Source organism: Phodopus roborovskii, unplaced genomic scaffold (genome assembly GCF_943737965.1).
Source record: "Phodopus roborovskii unplaced genomic scaffold, PHOROB, whole genome shotgun sequence".
Lineage (NCBI taxonomy): Eukaryota > Metazoa > Chordata > Mammalia > Rodentia > Cricetidae > Phodopus > Phodopus roborovskii.
In genome coordinates, this window is record NW_026126409.1 from 21,111,652 (window position 1) to 21,137,980 (window position 26,329).

A 26,329-nucleotide genomic window follows, 5' to 3' on the forward strand; every position below is an offset into this window, starting at 1 on the left:
CTCAGCGGTTCCCTTTATTGCCTACCTCCCTAATGATACTGTAAGCTGCAGGGTTATAAGGACCTTGTCTGAGTCTTCAGCCCTGTAACGTTAGATCTCAACATAGTGTCTACCCAGTAAACATTTGTTTTGTTAGAGAAGTCTGAATAGGTTGGGCCTGAGAGTGGGTGGGTAACTGGCCTGTTTCTTTCCCATCATAGCAGCAACAGAATGGGAGAAAAGGAGCTGGCATGAGCCTTCACTGAACCATTATCTCAGCCTACAGAGGGTAATTGACAGCAGCTGGAGTCCAGAACCGATGGAGTGGAGTGTTTTACTGTTCTTTCTTATATGATTGTTTTGAGGTCGTTTCTACTTCACACACATATACCCCTTTCCTTAATGACAACATAGCCCTAAGCCAGGTATTAGTGTTGTGGTAGAGTGAGTAGAATGCTGTGTTAGTGGAAGACACACTTGATCTGACTTTAGAGGGCTTTGAACTCACACGATTCTCCTGTTTCTGCCTTCTGGGTACTGGAACTGATGGTGGTGGACACCATGCCACTAGGCTGGCCTTGAAGTCACAATGATCTGCCTGCCTCTGTGCCACCCCCCCCCCAAGAGCTGGGATTAACGGCATGTGCCACCACGCCCAGCAAAGCACACCTTTTTAAGATTTAATTTTATTTTAGACAGGGTCTCACTATGTAGCTCTAGTTTGCCTGAAACTTATGTAGACCAGGCTGGCTTTGAACTTCGGATCTCTGCCTCCCTGGTGATGGGATCTAAAGCATGCAATGTCATTCCTGGCTAAAACTCACTCTTTTAAAGTGTATAGTGGTGTGACTTTTAGTGTATTTGCAAGTTGTACAACCATCATTTCTATATCCAGAGCATCATCCAGCAAGAGGCCCCAATTCCTGTTTCACATAAAACTCTGAGGCCTAGTGCTGTGTGTGTTGTCCACCTACCTGAATCTGAGCTGGGAGGAAACCCTGAAAACTACAGTAACTAGATAATGACTTGCTTTTTCCTTTGGTGGAAAGTAAGTGAGGGCACATGAAAATATATTAGTCTATCCTCAGTTATTTATTTTTAAGAATTTAATTCCATTATAATAATAATATTATCATTATTTTGTGTGTGTGTGTATGTGCACGCGCGCGTGCGCGCACGCCATTCGGACAGAAGTAGTGGTCAGGCGATAACTTGTAGAAATCAGGTCTCTCCCCAGAACCTGGATTGAATTCAGGTGGTCAGGCTTGCAAGCAGGCACTTTTACCAGCCAAACCAGCTTTCCAACTTAATTGTTATTTTTATTATTTTTCAATTGTTTATTATTTTTTTAAGCAAGTAGGTTTTCCACTTAAACTCAGCAATTAGTCATCAGGTTTGATTTCTTTTTGAAAGGCTACCCTTGGAAAGTACCTTTAGTGAAGATCCACAGATAAGGTTACTAAAAAAGAATGTTAATTCTCATAGGAAAAGACTGTGCCACCTTGGTGGGATAATAATGTTTTATTAGTGTGATGCTGAAAAGTCACTGAAGAAAAGGCTTCCCTATAAATCATAGCCTTTAACTTTCAGACCTAGCCTCAGCCAAAATGGTGGCAGTTTGTCAGCTGTCCTTCTTCCCTCCCTCCCTCCCTCCCTCCCTCCCTCCCTCTCTCCCTCCCTTCCTCTCTCCCTCCCTCCCTCCCTCCCTCCCTTCCTCTCTCCCTCCCTCCTTCCATTGAGACAAGGTGTCATTATATAGCTGTCCTGGAACTCACCTGCTTTCCAAGCTCTGGGATTAAAGACATACACCACTACTTGAAGCTTGGTAGAAAGTTCTTTCAAACCTTAAAAATTTTGATATTGTCAAATTGTTTTTTTAAAAGCCACAGGAAAACTGAAAAAAATTGTAAAGAACCTATGTACATATAATGGGCTGAAAATCAGTTTTACAAACTGAGAGAAAAATGCCCTAATTTTAGTCAGAAATTAGATATTTTGACCCAGATTTTTGTATATGTACATATAAGATGTCATTGAAAGTAGTTCATTTGTTGGCAAAATAGTAAAGTCTTGTAATCTGGTGTTTGTTCTCAGAGGGTAGGATAATCGAAAGACAAATGGAGCAGCCACTTCCACTTGAAAGTTTGTAGTTCCCCATAAAAAATTTCAAGCAGGATCCATTTTGTTTGAAAGATTGGCTTTCTATTGAGGTTACTGTGCCAAATTCCAGTATTGCCTTTCATCTCTGGGAAATGGATGAGATGCTTATCAATTCTAGCTGCTTTTTGTGAGGGTAAACATTGTTTTTCATTTCCTTTTTGGTGCTGCGGAGGTGTGGTTAGGTTCTTAGAACCCTGCGGGTTTTTGTTATTTTTTTTCCAAAAGCTCTACCATCATTTATTACTTAATGGTAACATTAAATTTTGAGTAGAAACAACCCATGAGAGCCTTGTACTGGGGAGGCTGAGGCAGGTGGACCTCTTTTTTGAGGCCAGCCTGGTCTACAGAGTAAGTTCTAGAACAGCCAGTCTCAAGATGAAAGGCTATCTTAGGTGTACTGTCCATGTCTGGATTTATTTAGAACACAAAGATGTGAAGATTTTAAATTGTCTGGACAGAGTGGTTTTAATGCAGTGGGTGGAAAAACTCCCTAAATTCCCCAGCCTGCCTTTCGTGGCCTTAGTATTTCCTTTCTTCACATTATTTTTCTTCCTTAAATGTCTTTTTTAATAACAGTGGCAACGGTTTGATTTTTGGTCGCCTTTTGTTTCTCACTGCTTACTGCTATTTTATGAGTCTTACTAAAGACATTGTAAGGCCTGGAGAGAGGCTCAGTGATTAAGAGCACCTGCTGCTCTTGCAGGAGGTCTGGGTTTGGTTCCCAGCACCCATATTGCGTCTGTAACTCCAGTTCTTAGGGATCTTCTACCCTCTTCTGACCTCCTTGGTTATTGGGCATGCATATTGTACACATACATACATGCAGGCAAATACTCAAGCACATAAAATTAGAAATAAAAGTATATTGTCAGGTCTTTTTCTTTTCTTTTTTTCTTATATCCAGGATTATGCCAAATAATAGGGAAGAGGCGCTGAGGGAAAACCACAAACAGGCACTGTCCTAAGTGTTTTTTATGGATTAACTGTTAATTCTCCCATCAACTCTGTACAAGGAAGGTAGACACAGGCTCTAGAAAAGGAAGCTAAAGAAGGTTAAGGGGTGTGGAAAACACTGACTAAAATCATAAGTTCACACATCTTAGAGTTAGGCTTTGAGCCCAGCAGTGTGTGTCAGTCAACACAGAAGGGCTTTCTTTTGTGAGGCGTCAGCTCCGGCATTAGTCCGTGTGTCTACTATTTGCAGGTTGCTGCCTGGCTCTTCTATGTATAAAACTCATTATAGAGTGACATGTGTAGTTCCAAAATATATTGAGAAAAAGGATTATCAAAAAACCGACTTTTTGTTGGGTGTAGGTGACACATGCTTTTAATCCCAACACTAGGGAGGCAGAGGCAGGTGCATTTCAGTGAGATTTAGGCCAGCCATAGCTAGTATTACCCTTTCTAAACAAGACAACAAAAACTGGTTCATGGACTAGCTAGGTGGCTCATCAGATGAAAGCACTTATTACCAAATATAAGTTTCATCTGTGGGACCCAAACAGTGGAAGGAGGGAGCCAACTGCTGAAAGTTGTCCTATGATACCTGCTCACATATGCATACAAAATACAAATGTAAAAATCAAACTGTTTTCTCAGTTTTTACTTTAAAAAATTAAAAACCTTTAGAAAGGAGGGCTGCATATGGTGGCATCAGCCTTTAATCCCAGCACTCTGGAGTCAAAAGAAAGTGGATTTCTGAATTTAAGACTAGCCTGATCTACATAGTGAGTTACAGGACAGCCAGGACTACATAATAAGACCTTGCCTTAAATTAAGAAAGAAAGAGAGGGAGGAAGGAAGGAAGGAAGGAAGGAAGGAAGGAAGGAAGGAAGGAAAGAAAGAAAGAAGATGCAGTCATTTAAGCTGACCAGGTCCCTTTCTTGATGGAGGCCTGGTACGCAGTGGTGCAGACAGCATCATCCTTGGTAGTGCATACTGCCTGATTCCTGTATGGTCTGCCCTAGGCATCTTGGAGACAATTTCCTGGCAGCTACTCATGTGTGTCTGATCTCAGTGCTGTCATTAAACTAAGCTCCAGACAGGTATGTGTGGTGCCTTTGGAGAGGAAGCCCCAGGGCACAGTGACCAAGTCCTCATATCCATCTACATACACCCAGCTGCAGAATAAGGAGCATGTGATTGAGGCCCTGGGTAGAGCCAAGTGTAAGTTAGTTCCCTGGCTGTAGAATCAAATGTAAACCCACTCATGGTGTTTGACAAGTAACAGACCTGTCTGTACTCCTCAGCCTTCTACTGTGTTGTCTGTCCTGTACCACCACCAAATCATGTTTAGTAATAAAGCTCACATCCAGTCTGCCCAAAAACAAAACCAAACAAAAATAAAAAAACCAACCAAACAAACAAAAAACACCCCCCCCAAAAGAAGAAAAGACATAGGTTTCCTAAGAATAAGGAATCCCCTTGTAAGTTAGGTTAGAGTTATTATGCTCCTGAAAATTATTATCTGCAGCTGTGGGTGTAGATAGAGTAGTAGTGTAGCATGTGTAAGGACCTGTGTTTGACCCCAGAACCACAAACAAAATTATAAACAAAAAAGATTGTGTTTCAAAATGACAAGGAAGCTGCATCCATGATAACACAACAATATATGACTGACTAAACAGTGACAATACTGATAGACATGTTAACAAAGAAGAGTCCTATTCTTAGAAACTATCGGCAAATAATGACTGCTGAGAGAAAGAGAGACAATTATTCTCTCAAAGAGATGAGCCCTTATTTGGTTATCTAATACAAAAAACCCTCAGCATTGTTAGTATTCAGGCATCTGTACTGGCCTGTTCTTGGGGTTCTGACAGGACACGCCCTCAGCTGCAACCACCAAGAGCACCTGCGCATATTCACTATGTTCCCTTTTAAAAGGGCCCTGCCCACCTCCCATCATCCTCATTCTTTCTCTCCCTTTCTCTGTTCCTCTCTCTGCTGTCTCTTTCTCCCCACTCCCCCTCTCTTCTCTTCTGCTGCTCCTGTCCCCAGAGGAAGGTCTCCTCTCTCCCCTCCCTCCTTTTTCCATTCCCTTTCCCCTAGTTAAAAAAACCCTCTATGTGAACTCTGTGGAAAGGCATCTTTCTCTCAGCACACCGATTTTTAAATTACTACAGACATTATGTACATGCAATCTATTATCTATTGTCTTTCTGTCTACATATCTATTTATGTGTGGATGTTACACATATATGTATGCATACGTGTGTGTGTGTGTGTGTGTGTGTGTGTGTGTATGTATGTATGTATGTATTTACAGGATTAGAGAGAGATGAAAACTTGGTGGAGTCAGTTTCCTCCATCACTTTTTTTAAAGTTTTTATTATTATTTTTTCTTATTTTACATATCGATCCCAGTTCCCTCTCCCTCACATCTTCCCATGCCCCTAACACCCCCCCCATCCCATTCCTCAACCACTCCACAGGGAGGGTGATGCCTTCCAGGAGGGATCATCAAAATCTGTCAAGTCATTTGTAGTAGGGTCTAGGCCCTCCTTCCTGCCTCTAGGTTACGGGAGTATCCCAAAGTCCTTGTGCACCAGGGATACATCCTGGTTCCACTGTCAGAGGTCCCGTAGTCTGCCCAAGCCTTCTAGCCGAGACCCATGTTCAGGGGGTCTGAGTCAGTCCAATGCTGGTTTCCCAGTTATCAGTCTAGGGGTCCATGAGCTCCTCCTTGTTCAGGTTAGCTGTCTCTGTGGTTTCTGTAGCCTGGTCTTGACCCCTTTGCTCATCACTCCTCCCAGTTTGCAGCTGGATTCCAGGAGTTTGGGTCAGTGTTAGCTGTGGGTGTCTGCTTCTGTTTCCAGCAGCTACTAGATGAGGGCTCTATGATGGTAGATAAGTTAGTTATCAATCTCATTATAAGGGAAGGACATTTAAGGTAGCCTCTCCACTGTTGCTTAGATTGTTAGGGGGTCATCCTTGTAGGTCTCTGGACATTTCTCTAAAGTTAGTTTTCTCTTCAAACCTATAATGACTCCTTCATCTATTCATCCCCCGACTCACTCAGTCTTCCTGGTTCCACAGGTTCTCCTCTCCTCCCCTTCTCTTTCTCCTAACTCCCTCTCCACTCACTGTACTCCCCCCCCCCCCAATATGCTCAGGAGATCTTGTCCCTTTCCCCTTCTGTGAGGAACCTTGTATGAATCTCTTAGGTTCCTCCTTGTATCCTAGTTTTTCTGGCAATGTGAATCGTAGGCTGGTGATCCTTTGCTCTATCTCTAAAATCCATATATGAGTGAGTACATACCATGTTTCTCTTTTTGTGACTCGGTTACCTCACTCAGGATGGTTTCAAGTTCCATCTATTTGCCTGTGAATTTCAAGATACCATTATTTTTTTCTGCAGAGTAGTATTCCATTGTGTAGATGTGCCACATCTTCTTTATCCATTCTTCAATTGAGGGGCATCTTGGTTGCTTCCAGGTTCTTGCTATTCCAAATAATGCTGCTATGAACATAGTTGAGCAGATGTCTTTGTTGCATGGATGTGGATCATTTGGGTATATGCCTAAGAGGGGGATTGCTGGGTCCTGTAGTAAACTAATTCCCATTTTCCCGAGGAACCGCCATACTGATCTCCAAAATGGCTGTACAAGTTTGCACTCCCACCAGCAGTGGAGGAGTGATCCCCTTTCTCCACATCCTCTCCAGCATAAACTGTCATTGGTGTTTTTGATTTTAGCCATTCTGACAGGAGTAAGATGGTATCTCAGAGTCGAGTTGTTTTGATTTGCATTTCCCTGATGGCTAAGGATGTTGAACACTTTCTTAAGTGTCTTTCAGCCATTTTGAATTCCTCTACGGAGAATTCTCTATTCAGTTTTGTACCCCACTTTTTAATAGGGTTATTTGGTGTTTGGTGACTAGTTTCTTGAGTTCTTTGTATATTTTGGAGATCAGTCCTCTGTCAGATGTGGGGTTGGTGAAGATCTTTTCCCAGTCTGTGGGCTGCCGTTTGGTCTTGTCAACTGTGTCCTTTGCTGTACAGAAGCTTCTCAGTTTTATGAGGTTCACTTGTTAATTGTCAATCTCAGTGTCTGTGCTACTGGAGTTATGTTCAGGAAGCGGTCTCCTATACCAATTTGTTCAAGGATACCTCCCACTTTCTCTTCTAAGAGGTTCAGTGTGGCTGGATTTATGTTGAGGCCTTTGATCCATTTGGATACAATGGAAGGAGGAAAGCATCTTCAACAAATGGTGCTGGCATAACTGGATGATGGTGTGTAGAAGGTTGCAGATAGAACCATGTCCTCCATCACCTTTATCTGGTTCTGGGGACTTAAACTCAGGCTGTCAGGCTTGCACAGCTAGCATCTTTAACTGAGGAGCCATCTTGCAGCACCTTGGAGCACCTTGGAAAGAATACTTCAGAGATGATGCTGTGCTGGCCTTTCACAGTCTGAGCTGTGTAATCATGGATATCTCACCGTGGTTAATACTAGCTAGGAACTTGTTTAAGTGGTAGGTATTAACATGCCACTGTGTGCTTTGATTGAGATGGAAGTCTTGGGCCTTTAAATACTTGGTCCTTAGTTGGTGGAACTGTTTGTGGCTTACTGCAGGAGGTTTGTCACTGGGATTGGGTGTGAGGTTTCAAAAGACTGAGCTACTCTCTGCCTCCTGCTGTGGATCCATAGGTTAGTTCTCAATTGCTCCTGACTCCATGGCTTTGCTTCACCATTGTGGATTCTAACCATATGAAACCACAAGCCCCCCCCCTTTTTTTTTTAAATAAGCTGTCCTGGTTGTCATGTTTTGTCAAATAATAGAAAAGAAACTATGGTAATCTCCATTATATATCTTCTGTTTTTGTCCTGGTTGTCATGTTCTGTCAAATAATAGAAAAGTAACTATGATAATCTCCATTATATATTTTCTGCTTTTAATTAATAAGTAATCTAGAGTGACATATTTAAACTGTTGTTTCAGTTAAGTCATTTTTGTTGAAAACCTTTAATGAGCCCTCGTGTCCTAGAGTATGACTATGAAGTTGTTGCTGTCATGGTCGCACAGGTCTGGAGTCCTAGCACTTGGGAGGCTGAGGGCTGCAATCACCTACCAGTTAGAGAAAGGCCTTTACCACAGTGTGAGGTTCATTTCTCTCAGACATGTGGTCTTCCCCTAACTCAAAACTAGTTCCTGCAATAAAGCCCTTTGTCAGCTATGCTTTGAAAATAGGTTCTTCTTGCCTATCATTTACCTTTTTGTTTCTTAATGATTTTGAAGTTCATTTTATCTGTCTTTTTCTTTCCTGGGCCACGATGCTTGTGTCTTTTGCCTAACATTTTCTCTTGTATTTTTTTTTTCTGGAAATTTTACAATTTTAACTTTGGTGTTTTGGTTTGTATAATTTAAATTACTTCTGTTTATTATGAACACCAGAGATTGGGGTTCCCAACTCATCCAGGGATTCAAGTCAGCCTTACTTGCTGAAGTTACTGTCCTTTGTCATTGAATTACCTGGTACTTTGTGTAAGAGCAGTTGACAACATAACCACAGGTGTCAGGTGTTCTATTATGGCAAGCATATCACATTTTTATCATGCAGTTAGCTTCTGGGTGAGTGGGTTATGCTGAAGGCTGAAGGCTGGTATACTCAGGAAATTGGCAGGCAATGGAGGTGTACCAGTATTTTAAGGTGAGGGTTCTTCCAATCACTGTTTTTTTTTTTTTTTTTTTTTTTTTTGAAGCTCCTTTTTTAGATTTATTATTTTATTTTCTGTACATGAATATTTCGCCTGAATGCATGTCTGTTGACACTTGTGTCCTGGTGCCCTCGAAGGATAGACAAAGGTATTAGACCCCCTGAAACTGGAGTTATGGGTGGACGCAAACAACTCTATGGTGCTGGGAACGAAACCTGGGTCCTCTGCAAGAGTAACAAGAACTCTCAACCCTTTAGCCATTTCTCCAGCCCTTTTTATTCATTCGTTTATTGAGCATTCAGAACAACATTGAATGTCTCTTCTAGAGTATACAGCTCAGTAAGTGGGGGTAGATATTTATTAGAAGAATTCTTGGAGAACAACCTCATCCTTGTATAATACATAGCATGCTATGTACCATAAAAGGGAAAAAGTAGGCTTCATGAGGAGAATGTGTAGTGGACCTGAGAAGGCCCCACTGAGGGATGATGGATGGTCCAGACAGGTAAAGCAGAAAATATATAATGGAGATTATCATAGTTACTTTTCTATTATTTGACAGAACATGACAACCAGGACAAAAACAGAAGATATATAATGGAGATTACCATAGTTTCTTTTCTATTATTTGACAAAACATGACAACCAGGACAGCTTATTTAAAAAAAAAAAGGGGGGGGGGCTTGTGGTTTCATATGGTTAGAATCCACAATGGTGAACAATTGTGACTACAGGTTGAGGAGATGGCTCAGCCAGTAAAGTGCTTGTGGTGCACACACGATAGCCTGAGTTCAGATCTCCAACACCCATGTAAAAAGCCAGGCACAACAGCACATGCCAGTAATCCTGGTGCTGAGGTAGCAGAGACAGGGACTTTGTTGCCTACTGTCCGACTAGTCATGAGCTCTATGATGAATGAAAAAAAATCTGTCTCAAAAAAAAAAAAAAAAAAAGTGGCATGTAATTGAGGGAGACCTACAAAGTCAAATGTGAGAGTGAGTTTACAGTGTGTTAAGACTCAAGTTCCTATGCTTTTCACTAATACCAAATAGAAACTATTAAGAATTTTGACATTTTTCTTATTTTCCCTGCTCTATCCCTAACTACAAATATTTTGCTTTTAATTTGAACTGAGAAGTAGCATGAGCATTTTGGGGGGCAGTTTCACATTGAACCCCGAATGTTAGCTATGGAATTAGAAAGCTGAGAGGTCTTCAAGAGATGAGGTGACATAGATGATTGGGAGTTGACATATTTAAGGAATAAAACTCAGGTGATATACTGTATTTCTAAGGCTTCCTGCTTGGAAAGCTGACAGATGGAGCTTCTTTTGGAAGGAAGATTGGAAGGACACTGAGAGTTTCAGATGCAAGGAGTGCCTTCCCATAGGCATTTGCATTACACGTAGAGTGTTAGGGGAAAGTGAGACATTTCCATAGTAGGAACAGTGAAGGTGCTTGCAGAGACGGTACTGCTACTGGGTGAGATCTCAGCTTTACCATTTCATCCAACTTCTGCTGGCTGCACTGAGAGAAAATCATTTGATTTCTTTTTTAATCGTTTCTTGTGTAAAATGGAAATATTATTTGCTTCATAGAGTTAAGTATAATGTGAGACTGAGTCTACAATTTTGTCTCTGTAGATGCTCAGAAAAGTGTTTCAAGCACATGTTATTTGGATTGATGAGCAAAAGGTTATAGAATCCCTTGAAAGACCTGGAGGAGATTTGCTAATTTATGAAGCTGTGTAGTGCTTCTATGTTTGGAATTAGACTTACAGAAGTCTGGTTTCAAGAACTATTTTCTAACTGCTGTGAAGAAAAGGTAGAGGCGAGACGTATCCAGATAGCCAGGTGTGGTAACTGTTGCCTGTAGTCTCAGCGTTTGGGAGGCTGAGACAGGAAGGTCGCCATGAGTTCAGTCCAGGTCATCTTGGGCCACATTAAAAACAAAATAAAAGCAGTATCTAGGAAAGTCAATGATCATAGTCAAGGATAAGGTGCTGAGGGATGGATGGTTTGTGTTTTGAAATTATAAGTCAAAGAATAAATCAGATTTTAAACGAAACTGCCAGACATGGTACTCAGGAGGCAGAGACAGGTAGATATCTGAGTTCAAGGCCAGCCTAGGCTACATTGCAAGTTCCAGGCTATCCAGGGCAGCATAGGGAGGTCCTGTCTCAGACAACAAAACTTAAAGAAGAAACTATAGGATGTGTTCAAACTAGTTTTGTGATTTAACAGGGAAGGAAGAGTAAGTCACTTATGATTCTGTGATTTGTAATATGGGAAGCTAAAAAAGGACAGAAGCCATGAAAAAATGATAGGGAAGCAAAGTTGAATAGGGAGAGGCCTGCTTTTGGTCCTGAATGTGTGACTCCTGAGGTTAAAGTATGGTTGTCCTTATGGTATCATTTTCTCTCTGGCAAAGATACTGTGAAAAAGAACACAAGATTAGAAAGCAGGAAATCTAGTCTTCAAGCCAAATCACTAATTAGCTTTGTGGTCCTGAGAAAATCTACATCTCCGGTATTTAGTGTAGTTATCTAGTAAGTGGAGCTAATGCACATCTGCTTTGGCAGCCTTCCAGGGTTGTTTTGCCTATGAAGTGAGAATGCACATTGGGGGCTGGAGAGATGGCTGAGAGGTTAAGAGCACTGACTGCTCTTGTGGAGGATCCAAGATTGGATCCCAGCACCCATCTTGGACAGCTCACAGCCCCCTTGTAATTTCAGTTCCAGGGGATCTACAAGCCTCTATGGACACTTGAATCACATGTATGCATATGAGGCGTGCGTGTACACACACACACACACACACACACACACACACACACACACACACACACACGCACACTTTAAAAACAGTACTAGGAATACTTAAACAACATATACTATAGTATACTTCTACTAGGAATGTAGCTCAGTAGTAGAGCAAAGGGTACACAAGCAAGGTCTTGGGTGTAATCCCTAGCACTCTCAGTACTTTAAAAAAAAATACTCTTGTCATTGCAACTTCCAATGCATTTATAATGGTCATGCCACTTCTCATTTCAAACTAGAACAAAAATATTTGTAGTTAGGGATAGAGCAGGGAAAACAAGAAAAAAAGTCAAAATTCTCAGTAGCTTTTGTTTGGTATTAGGGAAAAGCATAGAAATTTGAGTCTTAACATATGTATCTGAAGACTCTTTGGCTGATTTGGGAGACTCATTTGGAAGCTTATGTCATCTATGACAGTGATCATAACTAAAAATACAGGTTGCATCTTGTTGGATGTGAATATTTAACATGCCTTTAAGTTGAAGTATCAATGGAAAGTTTTTATTGCCATCTGTGTGGTACTTTGTGTGTGGTAACAGAGTCAGAAGTTGTCCTTTCTAGATTACTCTTCTGTTACTGTGATAAAAACTGTGACCAAAGGCAGCTTGGCTGGGGCGGGAGGAGTCGGGGAGGAAACTTGTTTCATCTTATACTTCCAGGTCATGTCCATCATTGAGGGAAGGGAAGTTGAGCAGGAACCATGAGGAATGCTGCTTACTGATATGCTTGCTCCTCAGTTAGCTTTCTTAAGTAGCACAGGGTCTGCTGCCTAGTAATGGTACTGTCCAGAGTGGGCTGGGCCTTCCTGTATCAGTTAGCCATCAAGAAAATGCCCACAGACATGCCCATAGGCTAGTCTGATGGAGGCAGTCCCCCAATAATATTCCCCAATAACTCAGGGCTCTGTCCGAGTTGACAGCTGCAGCCAACTAGGAGAAAATCTTCTGTCTGTTTTTGTGAGCTATATGTTTTTTATCAAGGGTCAGATTGTAGAAAGGTCTCTATGCTTGCTCGATATCCTAAGACATTACTCCTAATATTTCTCAGTGCTGTCAGTGAATGGAGTGTGCTACCTAGGGGCACAAATCTGGAGCCAGCTGAGTTGATGCTTAACAGTCAGTTGGTGGAGTTGTGTTTACTTGTCTTAATTCTCTCTGCCCCTACTTCTCCATCTGTCATAAGAGATAAAATCTGGGGAAAGGTTACTGGGAGGCTTTCATGTTGAACTTTATATACAGCACTGTTTAAACATTAGAAGTAGTTATTCGAAGAGTTGCTGTTTTGACAGTTGTCCAGGAATAAAATACATGAACAAAAAGAATGAATTCTCTAGAAACTGATAGCTTGAAGGAGGAGATAGTATAGTGCTAAAGACCATGGGCTTTAGAGGCACATGAGCCTGTCCTTAAGCAGTCCAGTGCTACCCTTTGCTTTGTGGTTTAGGCACTCGACTTAACCCCTCCCTCAGACCTTCCCATTCTTGTATGGGAATCACAATACCTAACTACCTATCGGGTTGTCATGAGGGGTGAATGAGGTAACATATGAAGGTACCTGGCCCAGAGGAGATAGAAAGTAAGAATGTTCTTCACTACTTACCATCTGTTGCCTCAGTGGAGAGCAATTCTGGGAGTTGGATTTAGTAGTCCTACGCATTTCTTTGTTTTTTGTTCTTTTTTATTTATAGATGGTCTCCGTAAATAGCTCTGGCTGCCCTGGAATTCACTGTGTAGACTAGGCTGGCCTTGAATTTAAAGAGATCTGCCTGCCTCTGCTTCTCCAAGTGCTAGGATTAAAGGTGTGTTCCACCATACCTGGCCATCATTTGCCTTTTTATTTTTGTTTGCAATTTTAAAAAGTCTCCAGTTATTTGCTTGCTTACAGTGCAACAAGGTATATTGTTAGGTTTTTTTTTTTTTTTTTTTTTTTTTTTTTTTCCTTTCTGATTTGCTATTTGGATTTCTCATTCTCTTTCATGCAAGGGATCATGGGAAACACAATTTCAGTACTAGACACTACTCAAACTAAGATGATAAACACTGTTAATTAATCATAGAATTGAACTGGTCTTTATGCCTCAGATGTGATAATTTAGGAAAAGCAGCATGTGAGAGAAAGATGCCATGAGACAGGGTTCAAGCAGAGGGTTTTTTGTTTCTGTTTTTGTTTTTTTGTTTTTTCATTAGGGAAAGGGATTATAAAAAGGGAGCTGGGAGGGGGGAACTGGCCTCTGGAGATAGGAGCAGCAAGAGAGAGTAGAGACAGCAGAACAGAGAGAGGGAGAGAAAGAAAGAGAGGATGGGAGGTGAGCAGGGCCCTTGTAAAAGGGCACACAGTGAATATTTACAGGTGATGCTTTTAGTGGCTACAGCTGAGGTTGTATCCTGTCAGAACCCCAAGGACAGGCCAATACTGATGCCTGAGTACTAACATCAGAAGTCTTCAGAATACTTCAAATAGCTAAAATCAGCTCATCAGAGTCAATATAGTAATAAAAACCTGTTTGCTCTGTAGATGAAAATGTAGAAGTAATATATGGACTATTCATTAATCCTTTATCTTGGATGTGGTCTTGTCCAACCTTCTGACAAGACAGGGTGGTCTTGTTGCAGATAACTGTCTATATTATAACATTTACCTAGTAGGCATGTTCAGATACCTTGTAGACACATTGCATATTTGTATAATAAATATAGTGGTTAACTGCAGTGATCTAACAAAGGACTTGCCTCAAGAATCAGTTGGATGTGATCTTAAAACACTTATGCTCTGACACCCCCTCCACACACACCACACAGAGACTTTATTAAACTGGAGCCTTCAAGAGTGGGTCACTGGCTGTGCATTTATAATGAATATCCTGTATACACCACTTTTAAAACAACTAGATAATGGCCAAGAGTAGAGAATTACACTCTATCATTACACACTATTAATATGATTATAAATTGACATGATATGGTCAGTAGAATAGTTTGCAGTTAGATACAGTTTTTAAATCTGCCCTGTATGAATAGATAAATGCACAGATTTATAATTTGAAGTCTTTTGTTTTGTTTTCCCTTCTATGAGACAGAGTCTCCTTAAATATAGCTCAGTTTGTCCTCCAACTCAAGATCCTTCTATCTCCACCTCCTCAAACTTGGGATGACAGGCATCTGATAGTGTACCCTGCTGAAGGAAACATTTGAAAGCTGTATATGGTAGTACATGCCTATAATCCCAATATCCATGAGTTTGAGGACAACTTAGGCCACATAGTGAGACTCTGCCTCCAGAAGTTTTCTGTAGACATGTCCATATACTAAATTTAAAGACTGAAGTATAACCAGCACTAGGAAGCAGAGGCAGGCAGATCTCTGAGGTCAAGGCCAGCCTGGTCTACAGAGCTAGTTCCAGAACAGCCAGAGCTACACAGAGAAACCCTGTTTCAAACAAGCAAACAAACAAAAAAACGAACAAAAAATAGGGGGTATGTAAGTATGAAAATTACTTCCACATGCTAAAATTATTATGAAAGTAACCTGGATTTTTGCTGGGTGTGATGGTGTGTTCCTACAATCCCAGTACCTGGGAGGATGAGTGAGGAGGCTCCCAATTTAAGGACAGCCTGGGCTCCATAGTAGATCCTATTTGTTTTATTTTACAAATATGTACGCTTAATGTCTGCATATCTGAATTTGAAAATTAGGTTTAAAACACTTATCAATTGGTTGTCTTCTTGCCTATTAGAATTCTAATACTTTTTAATCTTCTACTTTTAGGCTCGGTGAGAGAAAGGGAAAGTTAAGGATGCTGGAGCAGAACAATGGATTTCTCCTTCTCTTTCATGCAAGGGATCATGGGAAACACAATTCAGCAACCACCTCAACTCATTGACTCCGCCAACATCCGCCAGGAGGATGCCTTTGATAACAACAGTGACATTGTTGAAGATGGTGGCCAGACACCCTTTGAAGCTACTTTGCAACAAGGTTTTCAGTATCCACCCACAACAGAAGACCTTCCTCCACTCACAAATGGCTACCCACCATCGATCAGCTTGTATGAAACTCAAACCAAATACCCGCCATATAATCAGTATCCCAATGGGTCAGCCAACGGTTTTGGTGCAGTTAGAAACTTTAGCCCCACTGACTATTACCATTCAGAAATTCCAAACACAAGACCACATGAAATCCTGGAAAAACCTTCTCCACAGCCACCACCTCCTCCTTCGGTACCACAAACTGTAATTCCAAAGAAGACGGGCTCACCTGAGATTAAACTAAAAATAACCAAAACTATCCAGAATGGCAGGGAATTGTTTGAGTCCTCCCTTTGTGGAGACCTTTTAAATGAAGTCCAGGCAAGTGGGCACATGAAATCAAAGCATGAAAGCAGAAAGGAAAAAAGGAAAAAAAGCAACAAGCACGAGGCATCCAGGTCTGAAGAGCGCAAGTCACACAAAATCCCCAAATTAGAATCAGAGGGACAAAATGTAAGTTGAAACATTTTGTGTAAAGTTTTGTAATCTTTTATGCTTACTGGAAATTTGAAATCTTTTTATGTCTGTTTTTTTTTCTTCAAGTATATTTCTGGTGAGTTCTTTCCTGTAATCATTAGCAGGGTATTTGGAAATATAATTAATGAATAAATGTTCGGTGAGTATAATGGACATTATTAATGAAGAGATATTTTAAAAGTGTTTGGCATGAAGAATCTTGTTCTCTCTCTCCCTCCCTCCTTCTCTCTCTCTCTCTCTTTCTTTTTTTATTGGATAAGGTTTCTCTGTGTAGCCCTGGCTGTTCTAGAACCCTTTGCTGCTAACTAAGCAAAAGTTGGAGGGAAAGCTATTTACAGTCAGGACATTCCCCAGGGGTTGCGAGGGGGAAGTGGAAACAGATGCTGATCACTAGATCTATGTGAATTTGAGGTGATCCTGGTCTACATAGCCAGTTCCAGGCCAGCCAGGATGACATAGTGAGACTCTGTCTCAAAAATAAAAAAAAAAATAAAAAAAAAATAAAGTCAGATTATTAAAATATGCTGATTAGGACTTTAGGCAGAGTTTTTGGTTTTTCCAGACAGGTTTCTCTGTGAAACAGTCCTAGCAACTCATTCTTTAGATCAGGCTGGCCTCTAACTCACAGGGGTCTACCTGCCTTGGATCCCAAGTGCTGGGATTAAAGGTGTGTACCACCACTGCCCAGCCAGGCAGAGTTTTTATAAAAGTCCATGTGTACTGGTGAATTTTTGTTGCTATTATTTATTTATCTACCTATCTATCTATTTATTTATTGGTTTTTAATCCAAAGGCATGAACCACCATGGCCAGCTCTGGTAGATTATTTTACTGTCTTGAGATTTGATTGTGAAGTTTCATGGCAATAAGATAATAATAGTAAGTATGTAATAGATCAGTGCTAAGTTGAATGAAGAGGTTGTGATATAAACTACAGATGTTTCCTAGGTATAAATTTAGGAAGAAACTAATAAATGCTTATTTTGTGACAGTTATTTGTTTTCATATTTATATATCTGAGTAAGTGAATTTACTCTTCAAAGAAAGATTACGTCTTGTTAATTGAACATTTCTTGGGTAGCTGTATCCTATTTTATATGACCCAAATGCGATTGATTTCCTCCCTTCCCCCTGCCCCGTAAGGATCACAGTAGGTATTTCACATATTTTCCTATTTTTCTGTCATTTTCTTATTCATTTAACACTTGTTGATTGAATGTCATGTGTCTGACATTGTTCTAAGAATTGAAGGTGTGAGTGAAAGTAAAGCAAAAGACGCCTGCCCATGGGTGCTTATTTCCCAGTTCATTCATATGCGCGTATGTATGAATGTATGTACACACCACACACAAAGGTTTAAAGGGTGTCACATGCTATGAAAGAAATAGAATTGAGTGATTAAGAACAGTCAGAGATACTCAGTAACCCTGGTGTCGTAGAATGAAGACTCTAGATTGAAAAGAAATGTGTGGGTGTTTGCCTGCGTGTGTGTCTATGTGTCATGTGCATGCAGTCCCTGTGGAGAGAGACTGGACATTGCATTCCCTAGAACTGAAGTTACAATAACAAACCACCACGTGGGTGCTGGAAATGGAACCCAGGTCCCCTAAGAGCTGCCATCTCTTCAGTCCCCTCCCTTTCCTTTCTCTTCCATTGGCTTTTAAAGTTAGCATACAATGAAGTGCTCTCTAAAATGCTGTTTTTAAAACATGTGCACATGTGTGTCATACTGCATGCATGGAGGTCAGAGGATGACTTGGGGAAGAAGGTGCTGCTCCTTTATTCTCAGCCCTCAGGAGGCAGAGGCAGGTGGATCTCTGTGAGTTTGAGGTCAGCCTGGTCTACAAAGTAAGTTTCAGGACAGGCTCCAAAACTACAGAGAAACCCTGACTTGAAAAACAAACAAACAAACAAACAAACAATAGAGTTACAGGCTGTTGTGAGGCACTTGCTGTGGTTGTTGGAAGTTGAATGTGGGTTCTGTGGGAGAACAGCATATGTTCTTAACCACTGAACCACTGAGCCATCTCTCCAACTCCCTTGATGTCATTTAACAAATATCCCACACAGAACTACCTTCCATATGTCTTATATTGACTTTCTGTGGAGTAAATTAATAAATGGGAGGATAGAAGTTAATTGTACACTCCAGACACACTCAATATAGCATTTCTTTACTCTAACTTTGCACATAGTAGGTACGTGCTGTACCACTAAGCAACATTCCCAGCCCCATTGTAACATCTTGCCAAGACCTATAGTGAAGAGAGATGGGTACACAATGGCTTTGGAGAGTCACAAAAATTGAGAAGATCTGGATTTGGCTTTTAGCTTATTAGTTCCTAAGAACTGCTGTGCTGGACTGTCTTTTGCTATAGATTCTGGCAAGTAGGATAATATTCAGCCATGTTTATTAGGCTATACTTTTGCGATAAAGTTTGTTAAAAACGTCATAATGGTACATGCGTGTAGCATTTGGGAAGTAGAAGCAGGAGGATCACGAGTTAAGAGTTATCTTTGGCTATATAGTAAGCTAACCTGGGCTACATGAGACCCTGTCTCAAAAGTCTAACAGAATAACAAAAAACCCAACACAAACAAAAAGTACATGAAAACCCCTAATGGAAAAAGAGCTGGGAGCCATTAGAAGCAAAACGGTCTGCTTTGTTCTTGAACTTGCATTCTGCTTTACTAGAATTTAGGAGCCATGTATGGTAGAGCATGTCTAAAGCCACAAGCACTTAACCTTCAGGAAGGAACATTTACAGAGTAAGTTCAAGACAGGATGGGGAGTCTGTGGTGATGGGAGAAGAGTGAGGTGGGGATCATTAGTAAATGCCCCATTGCTCTTGAAAAATGTTCACATACAAAATGTTCTTCTTGTACAACTTAAACAATAACAGCGTAAACTTTGTTACTCAGAGGGTAAAAAAAGGCATACTTCATCTCCTATAAATTTTTCCCTTTGTGTGTGTGTATATGTGTGTATGGTTTGTGTGCAGCATATGCACATGTCTGTGCAAATGCACGTGCCTGTGTGATGCATGTAGGGCTATAGGAGGCTCAAGGAGCTTTGGGTCTCCCACTTTATCACGCTTTATCTTGTTCCCTAGGGATAGGTTCTCGTTGAGCCTGGAGCCGTTGTTGGCAGCAAGCCTCAGTAGTTCTCTTGTCTCCATTCCTCACAGTGTTGAGGTTACAGGTGTGCCATGCTTGGCTGTTTTTTATGTAAATGCTTGGCTATAATCTAAGGTTCTTATGTTTGCACAGTAAGTTATCCTGTCAACTTGGCCATCTGTCCAGCCTCTTTTTTTCTCATCGTTAATATGAACATTAGTATTTTGTTCTTTTGGGGAATAAGATTTTGCTTGTATCTTGAAATATATTTAGCTAATATTGTTAGAACATATTTTACTTATTTACTTATGTACTTGGGGTGTGTGTGTGTATGTGTGTGATTCCATGTTTTAGCTATTTGGAGTAATGCTGATATAAACATAGCTGTAGACACAGCTTTCTGAGATTCTGCTTTCTATTTGAGAGTACAACTAGAAGTAGAATTATTAGATCAGGGAGCAATTCTGAGTTTTTTTTGAGACAGGGTTTCTCAGTGTAGCCCTGGCTGTCCTAGAACTTGCTTTGTAGACCAGGCTAGCCTCAAACTCACAGAGATCCTCCCCTCTGCCTCCAGAGTGCTGGGAATAAAGGTGTGTGCGATCTGTCCTCATTTTGCTCCTTGCATGCTCATGGCAGCATCAGAGAAGCATCTAGCAGGGCTAGTGCCTTCAGCAGTCCCTCTGCCTTGTACACTCAGCTTCCCCTGCTTCCTCTCCAGATGCTTTCTACATGGCAGCCAACAGCATCTTTACAAAATGACTTATTACTTGTCTGCCTGAGTCTCTTCAGTGCTTTTCATTGTACTTAAGATGAAATAAAACACTTTGTCATGGTTTACAAGGCTCTTGCAGTCTAGCCTGCTCTTCCATTCTCATCTTTTAGCCTCTCTTTTTCTTGTTCAATGGATCAGTAGGTGTGACTTAAAAAAAAAAAAAAAGAAATTAACTAATTAGTTAATTATGTTAATGTGCATAGGTTTTTGGCCTATATGTATGTCTGTGTTATCTTTCTGCCTGGTACCTGCAGAGAACAGAAAAGGCTGTTGAACCCCAGAAGAGCTCCCAGTGCTCTAACTACTGAGCCATCTCTCCAGCTCCAAAAGGGTATATTCTTAAAACAGGCCTTTCAGAGCCAGGGCAGTGGCCTTAAAGGTACACATCTTTAATCTTAGTGCTCAGAAACCCTGTCTGGAACTCCCCCTGCATTTAATTGGGGGCTTGCATACAGTTTCAGAGAATTAGTCCATATCAACATGGCTGGAAGCAGACAAGATGGTGCTAGGAAAGCGTTGCGTCAGCAGGCAGCAGGCAGAGACACTGGGCCTCAAAGCCCACCCTTAGCCAAACACTTCCTCCAGCAAGGTCACTCCTACTCCTAATCCTCCTCAGAAGGTTCACCAACTGGAAAGCAAGCATTCAAGCACAGTCTATGGGAGCTGCTCCTGTTCAAACTACTGCACCTGCTTGCTTCTTCCTGTTGTTTTTCTCTACTTTTTACTAAGCCATCTCCTTTTCCTTTGAGTCTCAGATTGTAACCTTTCTCAGAGAGGACTTGAGGTCAGAGCCACAGCAGTTTATACGCATAGGACCTTATTTAAGCATTCTGAATTTTATCTAACTCTGAAAAGAAATTTTAAAAAAAGAAAAAGAAAGATCTTTTGCCAGGCATGGTAGTACAGTTCTTTAATCCCAGCACTTGGGATGCAGAGGCGATTGGTCCTCTGTGAGTTTGAGAGCAGCCTGGTCTACATAGTGAGTTCCAAGACAGCAAGAGACCAAAACAAACAAATAAAAATAATCCTTTTACTTCATAGATTTATTTATTTATTTACCCACCCATCTATTTGTTTTTAAGGCATAGTCTGATTAACCCTGGGTGGTCTGCCTCTGCCTCCTGAGAAAATTTACTTTTTACAGAAAATGGAAACAATACAAAAATACAGGTTTTCTTTTAACATTTCTCTAATCTCATTTTCAAAACAGATTACTGTCATATGCTTGTCTTATGTTGTGTCAGATCTTTTCAAGGTACACATTAATTTTGATTTTTTTTTTTAGTAAAAAGTTTGAAGGTGTTGATAGATATATGGATTATAGCTATGTATTAATACTATAATTCTCATCCCTCTGGTTAAATTTCTTCTTTTTTGTATTCCTGTAGGATTTGTTCCTGTAATGTAATTTCTGAATTGAAGAGTAAACATTTTTAGACTTTGGTTGCTAGTTCCAAATTGCTGTGCTTCCTTTTAGCCTTTAGAAAATGAACCCAGCATCTCATATGTGCTCTGACAAGCACTCTACTATAGGACTACATATCTAATTTATTTATCAATACGTATGTATGTGTAGGGGGGGATCAGAGTACAGCTTTTGCTAGTCAGTTCTATACTGCCACCCCGTTTTTTAATATGAAAATTCTGTTACTCTGCTGGCCTCAGCTCAAGCTTTAGCTCCCAGGTATCTGGTATTACAGGTGCACAGCACTAGACCCAACTTAGACATTGACTTTTGAAGTTACCTGTGTGCATGCGTGTACGTGTGCACGCCTTGATGTGCAAGTGAAGACAGTGAATAGCCTGAAGGAGTCAAGCTTCTTCTCCATCGTACGGGTCCCAGGAATTGAGCTTAGGTTGTCAGGCATGGTGGCAAGTGCCTTTACCATCCTGCTAGTCAAAAGTTCACGATTTCAGAAAATTTTTATTTATTGAAATATTTTTATGTTTATGAGTGTTTTGCCTGCATGTATGTGTGTGTACCATGTGCATGCTTGGTGCTTCTAGAGGTCAGAAAAGGCATCGAATCCCCTGGAACTGGAGTTGTGGATGCTCTTAAGCCTCTATGTGGGTTCTGGGAACCGAGCCCAGGTCATCTAAGCAGCCGCTGCTTCTAACCAAAGAAGTCTTCCAAAGTTCACTTGAATAAAGAATGTATTTCTGATGATCATGATCTAATAAGTAATATAATTGAATGCTTAGATTCCATTATTTTAAATTAATATCTTAGTTAATGTATAAAATAATAGGTTGCATTATGACATTTTCATGTGTCATTCCTCACTCATACTTGCATAAGTAACACCACCCTTCCCTGACACCCCACCTGTCTTGCTAGTCCCCTTCCTCCCAACAAATACCCATCTTCTGCTTTCATGTGGCAGGTATATAATGTATATATAGGAAGATAGATAATGAATATGTTGCCTTTATACCATAATTTAACCAATTTTATTTTTATATAAGTACATTTTTACAAAGACTTATTTATTGAATTTTGCTTGTGTGTGTGTCTCTGCGGGCATGTGCATGAGTGCCTTTCGAGGTGAACAGCCTTGGCTCCTGGAGCTGGAGTTATAGGCAGTTGTGAGCAGATTTGGGTGCTGGGAACTGCAGGTACTCCTCACTGCTGAACTGTCTCCAACCCTGTTGACGTTGTCTCATGTTGCTTTTATAAGCAGGATGATGGGAGATGTCATTCTGTATGTTTCTCATACTGGTTAATGAATAAAGCACTGTTGGCCAATAGGAAAGCAAGATAGGCGGGACTAGGAGACAAGGAGGAAATAGGAAGGAGGAGCCAAGATGGAGAGTCGGGAGAAAGCAGAATGCCGGCCGGCTCCCCGGTAAGAAAAATACATAGATCAGCAAAAATGGGTTAATACTTAAGACAGAGCTAGCCTATAAGAAACAAGTAACTGGCCGACAGAATTATATCTAATACAGAATCTCTGTGTGTTAATTGGGGCTGCCGCGGCGGCGGGACCAGACCAGCGGCGGGCGGAAAAACTGTACTCCTTACATATGGCGCCCAACGTGGGGCTCGAACCCACGACCCTGAGATTAAGAGTCTCATTCTTCTTCGGGTGACCAGGCAATCTTCGGGTGACCAGGCAATGAGTTGTCTCTGTCATTTCTATAGTTTATATACTATCCTTCTGTGGTCTTTAATGGAGTTGAAGACAGATAGTTATGGTTATAGTTTTCCTTAGTTAAGCTTAAAGATAATTTACATATATGACTTTAGACTCACAAATATAGGATAGATGATAGAATAGTTTCTTTTAATCTTGCTAAATGTTAATGGACTAAATATTGTTAACTGTGATTCTTATTTGATAACTGTTGTGTTATATATTTTGCTATGCTAAGGTTAAAACCCTTCTTTTTATTTTAGACAGAAAAGAGGAGATGATGGGAGATGTCATTCTTTATATGTTTCTCATACTGGTTAATGACTAAAGCACTGTTGGCCAATAGGAAAGCAAGATAGGCGGGACTAGGAGACAAGGAGGAAGGAGGAGCCAAGATGGAGAGTCAGGAGAAAGCAGAATACCAGCCGGCTCCCCAATACTTAAGACAGAGCTAGCCTATAAGAAACAAGTAACTGGCCAACAGAATTATATCTAATACAGAGTCTCTGTGTGTTAATTGGGGCTGCCACGGCAGCAGGACCAGACCAGCGGCGGGCGGAAAAACCATACTCCTTACAGCAGGATGCTTTGCAGATCTTTACACATAAGAGTTTTCCTCCTCAGTGCCTCCTCAGAAACAATTCTAGAAAATGACCTGGACAAGGGTCTGAAAATGTAAGGCCTCTGTACACATTACCAAAGTTCCTCCCAGCAAACTTCCAGGTTAGACCTTGTGAGCAGTTTCAGTGTCCTGCTTTCCTTCAGTCTGCTAATGTTAGAAAAGAAACCTGGGCTGGCGAGCTGTGGATAAAGGAGCTTTCTGAGTAAAGTAAGCCTGGTGACCTGTGACCAGTTCCTGGAAGCCACGTAAAGGTGGAAGGAGAGAATGGACTCCCAAGTGTCTTCTGACCTCTGCACACACATCACAGAGAGCAACTAGGGTGGGGTAGGTGGGGAAAGAAACACAGTTTTAAGAAAGGAAGAAGCCAGTTTGCTCAGAACAGTGCTGTTTCAGTGATAAAGGAAAAGATAAGACTCCTAACTTGTTTAGAATGGAGAGTGAATATTGGCGTCATGTACTGCATAGATGACCTCCTCCCCACTCTCAGTACTGTGCGTCCTCATGTTCTTTACCGTTCAGTTTTCTTTGATTCTTTTCATACAGCACAGTTCCTGGTTCACTGCCTCTTTATTCTGTCCCCTACATTTTTCTGCCTAGAGACCAAACGAGAGGGTGGACACTGCACCGGAAAAACCAAGAGAAGAGCCAGTGCTCAGAGAGGCCGTCCCGGTGAGTGGCTAATTGAATACAGTGACCAGGTATGATGTCAGAGAAAGATGACAGGGCTGGCGAGATGGCTTAGCAGTTACGAGCTCTGGTTGCTATGCCAAAGGACCCAGGTTCAGTTCCTAGCACCCACATAGTGGCTCCAGTTCTAGGGGATCCAACACTCTCTTCTGATCCTTGGAGGCATTAACCACATATGTTACACATATGCATATGTTGTTTATATACAGGCAAGTTATTCATATACATGAAGTAAAAGAAATGAAGTTTGAACAACTGCAAAGGAGGTGACAGTACAGTGACAGTTCTTGAAAGTGCACTGTTATAACTCCTTTATGTCAGAAAGGGCATGGGGAAACCCTTGGAGCTTTTTAGGAACAGATGTGTTCTAAATTTATACAAATTACTTTCCTTATTAAAAACCATGATCATTTTGTTTTCATTGGACTCTCGAAATTCTCCATCATTAGTTTGGCAACAGAAACCAGTAGTTCTGTTTTAGGATTTGGGATGGGTTAGTATTTTTCCTTCATTCTTTTTTTGCTTGTTATAGATCACAGATATCAGAGAAGACTATAACTGAAGATACTTTTTGAATTGTAGGCACTTTGTGTTCATGTGTGTGAGTATGGTTGTGTGTGTGCCATAGTTTACAGCTTGGAGGTCAGAGGATAGCCCTTGGCCTTCTTCTGCCTTGTTGCGGACCTTTGTTTGTCCCCATGTTTGCCAGGGTGCCTGGCTCCTGAGCTTCTGGAGTATTCTTTCTCCACCTTTATCTCCTAAGGAACACTGGGATTATGGATGCATGTCAGCACATCTGCTTTGATTGGGTTCTGGGTATTCTGTCTCAGTTTCTCATGCTAGAGTGACAAGCACTTTACCCACTGAGCCATCTCCCCAGCCCCTGTGAGCACGTTGGATGTGCTTTATGCATAGTTTTCTTCCTCCTCTTCTCTCTTTCCCGTCTCTTTATCCGCCCTCCTTCCCCTCCCTCTCCCTGCCTCCACTAACTTTCCTTTCATTCCCTTCACCCCTCTTTCTTTCTCTTCTGATGGAGTTTTGTAACCTTTTCCTGTAGGTTCAGCCAATACTGTCTTCTGTTCCAACAACAGAAGCATCCACTGGTGTTAAGTTCCAGGTTGGTGATCTTGTTTGGTCCAAGGTGGGAACCTATCCTTGGTGGCCTTGTATGGTTTCAAGTGACCCCCAGCTTGAGGTCCATACCAAAATTAACACAAGAGGTAAGAAAAGTAATAAGTAGATACTAAGTAACAAGTTTGCAATAAAGAAAAGTGAACATTTAGTGTTGTATGTGAATATAAGAATATGCATATATATTATCTGACATAAAAACATGAATCTTTATCATATTTTTATATTTGTTATGTGTTACAGGGTCTTATACTATAGCCAAGGCTGGCCTTAACCATCCAACAATCCTCCTGCCTCTGCTCCTCAGGGCTTTCTCTTTCTAATCCCCCCCCCCCCATAGGGTTTCTCTGTGCAGCTTTGGAGCCTGGCCTGGAACTCACAGATATCCACCTGCTTCTTCCTCTCTAGTGCTGGGATTAAATGTTTGCACCACCAGCGCCCGGTTTTCTCATTTTTTTTTTTTAAATAACAAATGAAATAATTATGGTCATTTTATACTGTCAGGGAACTTCTATAACTAAAGTCTTTAATTTTTCACTATGTAGCCCTGGTTAGTCTAGAACTAGCTATGTAGTTCTGGCTGGCCTGGAACTCAGAGAAAGAAGCCTACCTCTACCTTCTGAGTGCTAGGAAAAGCATGTCTTATCACACCCAGCCCTTATAATATAATAACTTTTTAAAAAATTATTTACATGTGTGTGTTTGTGTTTCTGTTTATATGTGTTGGTGCTACAGAGGTCAGAG

General features: G+C 41.0%; 1 protein-coding gene and 1 non-coding gene across 5 annotated transcripts in view; both read left to right on the top strand.

The window, feature by feature from the left end:
- Window positions 1-26,329, top strand: part of Nsd3 (nuclear receptor binding SET domain protein 3) — a 102,208-nt gene that overhangs the window by 19,016 nt on the left and 56,863 nt on the right. For all 4 annotated transcript variants that reach the window (XM_051182143.1, XM_051182142.1, XM_051182144.1 and 1 more), the window contains exons 2-4: window positions 15,383-16,098; window positions 24,365-24,436; window positions 25,512-25,674. In XM_051182143.1, coding sequence (XP_051038100.1) covers window positions 15,427-16,098; window positions 24,365-24,436; window positions 25,512-25,674 — 907 coding nt within the window. In that variant the 5' untranslated portion in view covers window positions 15,383-15,426. The remainder of the gene's footprint in view (window positions 1-15,382; window positions 16,099-24,364; window positions 24,437-25,511; window positions 25,675-26,329) is intronic.
- On the top strand, window positions 3,991-4,123 carry LOC127220518 (small nucleolar RNA SNORA70). The gene has a single exon (XR_007834384.1). It is a non-coding gene; the product is annotated as a small nucleolar RNA SNORA70 (small nucleolar RNA).